Below are 10,019 nucleotides of genomic sequence, written 5' to 3'. Positions count from 1 at the left end.
CTGATGATCCCCTCCTGTCTCTGCTCGTGCCACACACACGTCTGCTGAACCTGCCAACCCCATGTTCATGCACTGGCTCCTCTCTAGGTTCTCTCTGCCTTGCCCACATCCTTCCTTATATTTATCTTATTATCCATCTCAGTTGCTAAATTAGATTTTAAAACTGCCTGAGGTGCTGGAGAGATGGCTCAGTGATTAAGATCACTGGCTGCTCTTCGAGAGGACCCAGGTTCAAATCCTGGTCCCACAGGGCAGCTCACAACTGTCTGTTAACACCAGGTATGCAGGATGTGGTGCCCTCTTCTGGCTTCTGTGGGCATTGCATGTACATGGTACATGCCTATACTTGGGAGCAAAACACCCACACACATAAAATAATAATGAAAATATTAAAAAACAAAACAAAACTGGATGAGACCTGGGCAATGGTGGCACATGCCTTTAATCCTCAGCCCTCAGGAGGCAGAGGCAGGCAGATCTCTGTGAGTTCAAGGTCAGCCTGGTCTACAAAATGAGTTGAAGAACAGCTAGGGCTACAGAGTAACCCTGTCTCACAAACCATAAACAAATAAATAAAATAGTCACTTTGCTATTTCATGACTTCTCATTTCTCAGAGTTCCTTCCCTAGCAGGGAAGGCCTTTAGACATTTGCTCTTGATGAGTGTGGTAACCTACTTTTGTAAACACACCTGGCTCTCTCCCACCACAAGACATTTGCATATGCTCTTCTCACTGAGGGTGTACCTCCCTTTCATCCTTCAGCTCTAGGCCTTTTGAGACATCTTTCAGTTTCCTTGGGCTGTGCCCATGGTTCAGAAGCGCCTGGAGGGTTTGCTCAAGTACAGCTTGCCGGGTCCAACTTCAGTAGGTTTTTGGAGGGTAAGAGGATGTGTATTTCACTACGTTCACAGATGCAGCTGCAGGTGTGGGCCACACACTGAGAACCATTGGACATCTATTTTCCTCAGTCTGTAATTACATGCTCACCTCTGAGTGTCTTTTCTGTGTGATTCTGTCTGTTTCTGTAAACTATGAGCTCCATGGAGCAGAGACTCCACTCCTAACTGCTTGTCATCAAAGCTAGAGCTGCCTAGGGGGTTGTCCAAGAAATGGTTTTGAGAGTCTGGGGGTGCGGCTCAGTTGGTAGCGTGCTTTTGTGCATGTAAAAGCCCTGGATTGATTGCCACTGTCACAGACATGGGGCATGGTGACTTCATACCTGGGATCCCAGCACTAGGCAGGTGGAGGCAAGAAGATCAGAAGTTCAAGGTTGTCCTTGGCTAGATAAGGCTACACCTTGAGTTCTCAGGTTGTGGGGAAGCTGCGTCCAAGACTCAGAAACTGAGCCAAGATCCTCAAGGGGCTCCACCAGTAAAAGGGCCAACTGGAAAAGCAGCCAGCAGCAAAAGGAAAAGAAAATTGCTTCTCTCCCACAGACAGTTAGGTCTGGCTCCCTCAGAGAACTGGGAACCATACTCCTGTTCCCTGGAGCCTGCCTCTGAGAAGCTAACATTGAGTCCTCTTTGTGCCCCCTTGTGTCCAAAAGAAGCAATTACACATTTTTCTAGAGGTAAGCCGCCACACATGATACAGTGTTCCACAGGTTTAATCAGAAAGGTGATGATTTCCTCAATACAAACATAATAAACACGATGAAAATATGCAGAGTACCTAAATAAATAACTGTCTCTCTCCTTTCTTCCTTTGAGACAGAGTGTCACACCCACCTCTGAGTAGACATTTTCCCCAAAAAAGACAGCCAGCAAGAGCTGGACAAGGAGCTGGGCCAGGTGTTGCACGCCTTTAATCCCAGCACTCCGGAGGCGGAGGCAGGAGGATCTGTGTGAGTTTGAGGCCAGCCTGGTCTACAGAGTGAGTTCCAGGCCAACCAGGGCTACATGGTGAGACCCTGTCTCAAACAACAAAAACTGAAAGGGGACAACCTACCAAACAAAAGAGCTGGGCAGAGTGGGGTACACCTGTAAGCCACCATTCTGGACACTAGCAGGACTGAAAGCTCTAGGCTAACCTGGTTCAAACACAAGGATGCAGGGATTTTAAAAGGTCTTCAATATTATTAATTAGAAGAGAAATGAAATGAACACTATAATGAGATGTAGTAGGAATCCAGTAGACATTGGATCCAGGTAAACATTAGAATGTAATAGTTGGGCCGGGCGGTGGTGGTGGTGGTGGTGGTGGTGGTGGTGGTGGTGGTGGTGGTGGTGGTGGTGGTGGTGGTGGTGGTGGTGGTGGTGGCGGCGGCGGCGGCGGCGGCGGCGGCGGCGGTGGCGCACGCCTTTAATCCCAGCACTCGGGAGCCAGAGCCAGGCGGATCTCTATGAGTTCGAGGCCAGCCTGGTCTACAGAGTGAGTTCCAGGAAAGGCGCAAAGCTACACAGAGAAACCCTGTCTTGAAAAAGCAAAAAAAAAAAAAAAAAAAAAAAAAAAGAATGTAATAGTTGTTTCTCGCTGTATCTAGGGGAACAGTAGAATGTATTAGTGTTTGTTGACCATACTTAGACCTTGAAGAAATCATAAGTATAGGACAGTGTTTGTTTTTTATGATTTATATTTATTTTTCTGAGGAAGTTTTCCACCCATTGCATGATGACTATCCAGGCACACTTGGAGGTCTTGAATTATTGGGTACTGTTTGCAATACCCAATATAAAAATAAATAAATCTAAAAATTTAACAAAACCTCCAAATTTTTTTGTTTTTGTTTCTTTTTTTAAAGATTTACTTATTTATTTACTATGTATACAGTATTCTGCCTGCAAGCCAGAAGAGGGCGCCAGATCTCATTACAGATGGTCGTGAGCCACCACATGGTTGCTGGGAATTGAACTCAGGACCTCTGGAAGAGCAGCCAGTGCTCTTAACCTCTAAGCCATCTCCCCAGCTCTGTTTTTGTTTTTCAGGGCAGGGTTTCTTTGTGTAACAGTTCTGGGTGTCCTGCAACTCACTTTGTAGACCAGGCTGGCTCACAACAATCTACCGGCCTCTGCCTCCTGAGTGCTGGGATTAAAGGCCCTGTGTCAGGCAACCTCCCAAATGTTAAAAAGACAAAGCCGGGCGGTGGTGGCGCACGCCTTTAATCCCAGCACTCGGGAGGCAGAGCCAGGCGGATCTCTGTGAGTTCGAGGCCAGCCTGGGCTACCAAGTGAGTCCCAGGAAAGGCGCAAAGCTGCACAGAGAAACCCTGTCTCGAAAAACCAAAAAAAAAAAAAAAGACAAAAGCAAAAGGACTTAGTGAATGATTCCTAATACTGAATGAATGAATGAACTGATCTACACTGTTCTCTTACATGTCACGCTAGGGTATTGTCCTTTCCAGGCTGCCCTCTCTACTCACACGGGGAGCACGGTCCAGCTCCTAGTGCCGTAGTAGTGACTGATAAACTAGATAAGAGCCACAGGGTGTCTGCCAATATAAACAAGTTTCCAGTGTAAAGAATGACCTGGTCAGAGTGTTAGACCTCAAATGGCCCTCAGTAAGTGACCTGTTAGAGGGGCCACTGTAAACACCCGCCGCCGCCGCCAGTCACTGTTAAGACGGGGCTACTGGCTGTTCAGTTTGCTGGGGCTCTCAGAACGTCTCACCTCCATACATTCCATACTCAGGGGTCCCCTCTCACCCCCAGTCGGCCGACACTTGTCCTTCCGGCCTACCATCCTTCCGACTTTTCTCTGTCCAGCGGTGTACATATCAAAAATCACCGCTGGGTGGGTGAGATGACGTAGTAGGTAAAAGCACTGGCCACGAAAGCCCGAGTCTCATTCCCAGAACCCACAGAAGGGGAAAGGAGAGAACCAGCTCCACAAAGTTGTCCTCTGGCCTCCATACACGCGTGGCAGCGTGTGTGTGTGTGTGTGTGTGTGTGTGTGTGTGTGTGCACCCATACATAATAAATAAAATTTTAAAACAACAAGGTTGGGCATGGTGGTACATGTCTTTAGTCCTAACACTCCAAAGGCAGAGGCAGGTAGATCTCCGGGATTTTAAGGCCAGCCTGGTCTACAGAGTGAGATCCTGTCTCAAAAACAAAAACAACATCCACACACAAATAAGAAAAACAGCTCACCTCTACTGGGTTTCACTCAGCTGTGGGGCCGAAGTACTCTGCACAAACCTGTCATTGCCTCTCTGGTCCTGCTCACCAAAGATGTCACCTTTGCGATCCTGTCACCTAGGAGGCCTTGATGAAAGGAACTGTGGTGAAATGAAGAAATGGATGAAAAATTGTAGTGAATGAATGAATGACTATTCCAGATCTTATTTCCCTGGCCTGCCTCCAGCACTGAATGGTAAGAGCTGACAAATGTCTGGGTCAACTTTCCTTCTCGTAAGCATGGCCCACAAGGAGGGTCCATGCGTGAGGGACTCCTCCTGATAGTAAGACTTCATGCTTTCCTCACGTAAACCATGAGAAACTGGGGGTGACTCAGTTGGTACAGTACTGGCTCAGCATGCACAAAGCCCCAGGTTGGGCTCAATCCCCAGTACCATCACATCAGTCAGGCTGTGGTGGCAAATCCCTATCATCCTGGCACCTGGGAGTTCTAGGCAAGCAGATCAAGACCTTCAAAATCACCTTCATTACACAGCAAGCTCAAGGCCAGCCCAGACTACAGGAAACCCCATTTCAAAAAGAAAGAAAGAAAAAAGAAAACCCACACCCTGACCTTCTTTCTGGTTAAAAACTTTATTTCCAGAAGCAGATTTGGTTTTGACACAAAATTTAAGGGATGGAGCCACCTGTCAGAAGTCCACTTTTCTAGGTTCCAGCCTCTCTACACTAACTCCCCCCAGAGCGCTCCGAGAAGCTACACAGCCCAGATTCCCCTCGAGAGGCCCCATCTGGAGACTCCAGGGTCTGGGCTTGAACAACTTTTACTCTTGACTTTAGACTTCGAGTCCCAACTCCCTTCCCTTCTACACCCTCCACACGGTATTTCCACGGGAAAGAGCCAGTCTGCCTCTGGAGAGGCGTTTCCATGGGAAACAGGAGAGGGCGATTCTGCAGGCTGCCATGTTTCCTCACAGACAGCAGAGCTGCTCCACCTCCACCTCACAATCGTAGAATTTTTCAAAGAGCTCTGGAGAGGCGCTGTTACATTCAAGCCACCTCCTCAAGGTGCACAGTGCCCTCAGGGCATCAGCTTTGGTGGGCAGGGACTCAAAGCCATCCTCTTCCCTCCCGTTATCTTCAGTACCAGCTTCCTCTTTGCATACTCTAGGCCCCGGGTCCTCATCCTCCAGGTCCACAAAGCGGGAAAACTCCTCCTGACCCAGCCCACTGGGGACTGGAGACGTTTCTGTGTCTTTGTCCAGAGACAGCGGTGTTTCGCCTGGAGCGAGCCCTTCCTGAACGAAGCTGCTCGAAATGAGCTGAGGAGGCACCTTGGCCCAAGCTGCTGCCACCATATGCAGAGCATCTAACACCGTGATGCTGGCCCTGGCTTCAGCCACTGAGGTGCCCTCTCCCCCACTCTGCATGGCAGACAGTTTGCTCAGCAGACGGTGACGGTAATGGGCCTTGAAGGCCAAAACCACAGAGCCAGGCAGGGAAGGTGTGGTGCTGGAGGCCGAGAGAGGCAGGAGTCGCACGTGGTGAAGTCCAGGAAGGCTGGCCCATTCCTCCGCCACTCCGGCAGCCAGCAGCAAGGCTACCTGTCGGCCCTGCTGTCCCATGTCCTGGTCAAACTGTGCCAACCACTCTGACCAGGGGATGGCTAGATCAGGGTGATAAGAGGCAGGTAGTGCCTCACTGTTGACCCCAAAGAAGCATCTCGGGGCAGCCTCGAGCCCACCCACAAATACCCTTCGCTTTTCTGTGCCTCTGCTGTTGGCACACAGCAGTACCTGCAACCGATCGCATGCAAACACTCTGCCAGGCACTGCCCGATACAACAAGGGCACTTCGGCACAGCCAAAAACGTCTTCTGGTGAGAAGTCTTTAAGGGAAAGAGGTGGCTGGGCCTGGGATGGAAGCCCAGGGGGAGGTGGTTCAGGAGGGAACAGAGGGACAAGGACCTGGCGAGCCCCAAAGCCCACATTGTTTCGGCGTTTCCAGCGGACCAGCCAGCCAATGCTGGGCACAAAATCCTGGCCCATAATGTCGGCCAGCTCCTTGGCCTTGTGGAGCAGCATGGGCCCTGTTACATCCCAGGCCTTGGCTCGGGCAATGTGGTACCAGCAGAGCAGAGCCTCGTCGATGCCACTGTATTTGGATTCGCGCTTGCGCTTGCGCTCGTGGTTGGCTGTGCCACTACACCAGTCTGCCAGCAGCTTCTCCTTATTCTTGCAGATACGTGAGATCTGGGGCTGGGAGACCTGGAAGCGCCGGGCCACCTCTGACTGGGACATTTTGGACTCATCCAGGAGTTCCAGCACCTGGATTTTCTCAGCCAGGGACAGGGCGTGAAGCTTCTTTTTTGTGCTCAGCTCCATGACTCTGCCAGGGCACCTGCTGAGGAAGAAAAGGTGGAGAGGGTGCCATAGGCTGAGGGTAGGCGGGGTAGAAGAGCACAGGGCATAAGAGAACAGGGTAATCCGCTGGAAAGCAGAAGGCTAGGGGAGACCAGACCAGCTGGATGAGAAAGGAGATGGCCAGGCTGAGGGAGAAGGCTAGGCCCCATCCTAAAGACTGCCAGAACAGAGCTGGAAGGGTGTCTCTGGTCAGAGGCAGAGGGAATTCTGGGCTAGGGTTTGGCACTGATGGGGTAGAAGGCTGACTGGAAGTCAGGGGACAGCTGTAGAGGCAACAAAGGAGCCATGACAGAGAGGTCTGGGGCTAAGGCTGAGTGAGGCAGGAGTAGAGGACATTCGGGGTGGCCAGGGAGGAAACCCCTGAGAGGAGACGGGGAGGAGGGCCTGGGTTGAATTTGATGAGGATGTTGAATGGAGGCGGGTGGTTGACTGAATGGACAGAGTTGAGGTGAACAGGTGAGATGGTACAGACGACAAAGCCAGACGGATGGGGTCTGAAGGCGCTAGTCTAAATTGGTGCTGGCGAGGTAAGGCTAGTCCATAGTCCAGCCTGAAGGGAAGTGGAGGGCAGGGTCGAGAGCGAAGGGGCCAAGGCGACAAAGGGCGACAGGGTGAGGAGGCTCCCGGCAGCAAAAGGGGAGGAGTGTCCCCCGCCGGATGGTAGGTAGTCTGGAGGGATATCAGAGAGCAGGGAGCAGCGGTGGGGAGCAGACAGCCCCAGAGCCGGCCTCTGCGCCCGGGCTCGCCCCGCCTTGACCCGGGGTCAGTCGGATAGACCGACCCAGCCCGCCCGCCCGCCAGCCCGGCCTCCCGCTCCGCACCCACCTCCAGGCGCTGTCCCTCGGCTCCCGTCCCTGCCCCAACCCGGCTCCCGGGCCCCGGTGTGCTAGGCTACAGCAGAACCAGAGAGTACCTGGGCGCCGCGAGCCCGAGGGCAGCGCTCCCAGGAGCTGCACGGGCGGCGGGCGCGCGCACAACAGGGACCTGCGCCCGGCTCCCTCAAGGCTGGGAAAACCGCGGCCCGGCCCCTCAGCAGCCCCGCCTTGGCAATCCTGATTGGCCACCAGCTTCACTTGTCCCGCCCCCGGATGCATTTCATTGGACGCCAAGGAAGTGGCGGTTCGCCGGCCTTCTCGGGGAGGAGCTTCCCGCGTCGAGGGGCGGGAGCCTGAGCAAGGGTCTGGCTGGAGGACTCGGCCTTAGTGCCTGATTATCTGTCGGCGGCGACCGGCGTCCCAAGACCCAGGTGGCTTCGACCCCATCCCCACGGGGTACCAAGCAGGAATACCGGCCCTCCCGGAGTTGTTTTGGAAAGAAGACGAAATGAGAAAACGAACTGATGTAAGCTTTAAGCCACAAAAACTATTTACCATGGACAGCGCTGGCCTTCGGTCTCACCTACCGGCTACAAAACACAGGCCACCAGGCCTGAGGGAGCGAGAAAGGACGCATTTTTACCAGTTTTGGTGCCTTATGGCAAGATCGAAGTTCCTATGCTAGTCATTTCCCTCCTTCGTAACATTTGGTCTTGAATTAGGTGTAGAAGATATCTTAGCCTCCCTGCCCCTTAAACAGCCGGGACCCCACTTTTCTGTATTTTCAGTCTCTCCAAGTGTCTCTTGTGAAGCTAACATTTCCTCTTAAGTCTATTTCAGTGGTCTCATTTGCACATTTCTTTTTTGGCCCTCAAGACTACTCAGTTGCCAAGGATAGCTGCCTGACTCCCTCTACTCCTGTCCTACTTAGCAGGACAGGCAGGGCCACAGCACCCTGCCGATTTACTGAATGCAGTAGCAGCCCAGGACTCAGCTTTTCAATAGGCAACAATGACCTTAGGATGTATCAGAAATATCTGAGGACATTTCTGGTGACACATAAGTATTTAACTGAATCTTAAAAAAAAAAAAAAAAAAAAAAAAGTCAGGCATGAGGTTCATGCTTGTAATCCCAGCACTCAAGGAGGGTGAGGCAGGACCACACGTTTGAGGACATCCTAGGTTACATGGCAAAAATCCAAAAACCAAAAAACAGTATCAAATATGTGTATGTGGAAATAAGGGGACAACTTTTGGGAGAGGTTTCTTCCTTGTTGAGATAGGGTTTTGCAGTGTGGCATACTCCAACCCAGTTGGATGTTAAGCTTCCAGCAGATTCTGTCTCCACCTCCCATACCCCTCTAGGAGTACTGGACTAACACAACACAGCATCTAGCTTCTTATCCGGGATGCCAGGACAGAATTCAGGTTGTCAGGATCACACAGCAAGTGCTTTTACTGGCTGAGCTATCTCCCAGTTATATAGGCTCTCAAAATCAGGTTGGTAACATACCTCAGCAGTTTAAGAGTGTGTACTACTCTTATAGGAGACCTGAATTCAGGAGCTGAAGGGCTGGCTCTTCTGAATGACTTGGATTTGATTCTGAGCACCCATATGGTGGCTCAAAACCATATTTAACTCCAGTGCCAGGCTATCTTGTGTACCTGGTACACAGACATACATGTAGGCATAACAAAAACCCCACAAAGGCCAGAGTTCAGGTCCCAGCATCCACTTCAGTGGCTCAAAACTGCTTTAATTCCAGCTCCAGGGGATCTGATCATCATGACCTCTGCACTGACATGCACATACCCACACATTTTTCTTAAAACAGAGTCACCCTATGTAGCCTGGCTGTCCTAAAACTCTCTCCGTAGCCCAGTGTGGCCTTGAGCTCAGCGATCCACCTGCCTCTGCCTCTGGAGTGCTGAGACTAAAAGCCTGAGCCACCACTGCCTGCTCACATATAATTTTTAAAGTCAATGTATACTCACGAGCTAGACAAGATCCATCATGTATTATCAAGGTACCAGTTTGACTGGAGGAACCTGACAAGATTCGAGGTTACTCTCCCTGGCTGCCCTCATCATGTGTCCAAAAGCTTTCCTTCCCTCATGATGACATCACTGGTTTGTACATGGAGCTGGGTGGGTGGGCATTATGTACACTGAATACAGGTGACCAACCCAGCCGGAGGAATCAGATCCCCTTGGAACTGGAGTTATGGGTGGTTGTAAGCCATCTATCTGATTTGAGTGCTGGGAATTGAACTTGGTCCTCTGCAAAAGCAGTAAGCACTCCTCTTCCCTGATGAGCTACCTCTCCAGGCCCTGCTTTAATTCCTTTGAATTTATACCACAAACAAGCTTCTGGGCCCATTTTAAACACATGACATAACAATGCTACACCACCATCTACATCTCTGTCTTTCCAACCAAAGCATATAAATAAATGGGTGCTAAACTTGACTTTAATTCAGTTTTTGTATTAATCAAAAGAGCTTCATTTTTCTTTATAACATTACATTGTTATAAACTTGAATGTATTCCAAAACTAACAAAAAATTTTATATGGTGGAGCTCAGCAAGAATTTTGATTTTGTTTCAATTTTTCAAAAAAAAACAAAACCACTGTCCCAAGAAAGTAAGTTTAAAATGAAATGGCTTTTCAACAAGCAGTCAGGAGACAAACCATCCACCAGAGGGC

The 10,019-nt window shown here is 50.6% G+C and overlaps 1 protein-coding gene across 1 annotated transcript; it reads right to left on the bottom strand.

Annotated features, from left to right (window-relative positions):
- Positions 1–4,759: 4,759 nt before the first annotated feature.
- Positions 4,760–7,118, bottom strand: Tigd3 (tigger transposable element derived 3). The gene has a single exon (XM_059248763.1). The coding sequence runs from the start codon at positions 6,456–6,458 to the stop codon at positions 5,046–5,048; it is 1,413 nt and encodes a 470-aa protein (XP_059104746.1). The 5' UTR covers positions 6,459–7,118; the 3' UTR covers positions 4,760–5,045.
- Between the last annotated feature and the right edge of the window lie 2,901 nt (positions 7,119–10,019).

This window comes from Peromyscus eremicus, chromosome 1, assembly GCF_949786415.1.
Source record: "Peromyscus eremicus chromosome 1, PerEre_H2_v1, whole genome shotgun sequence".
Lineage (NCBI taxonomy): Eukaryota > Metazoa > Chordata > Mammalia > Rodentia > Cricetidae > Peromyscus > Peromyscus eremicus.
This window is presented reverse-complemented; position numbering and strand designations above follow the sequence as displayed.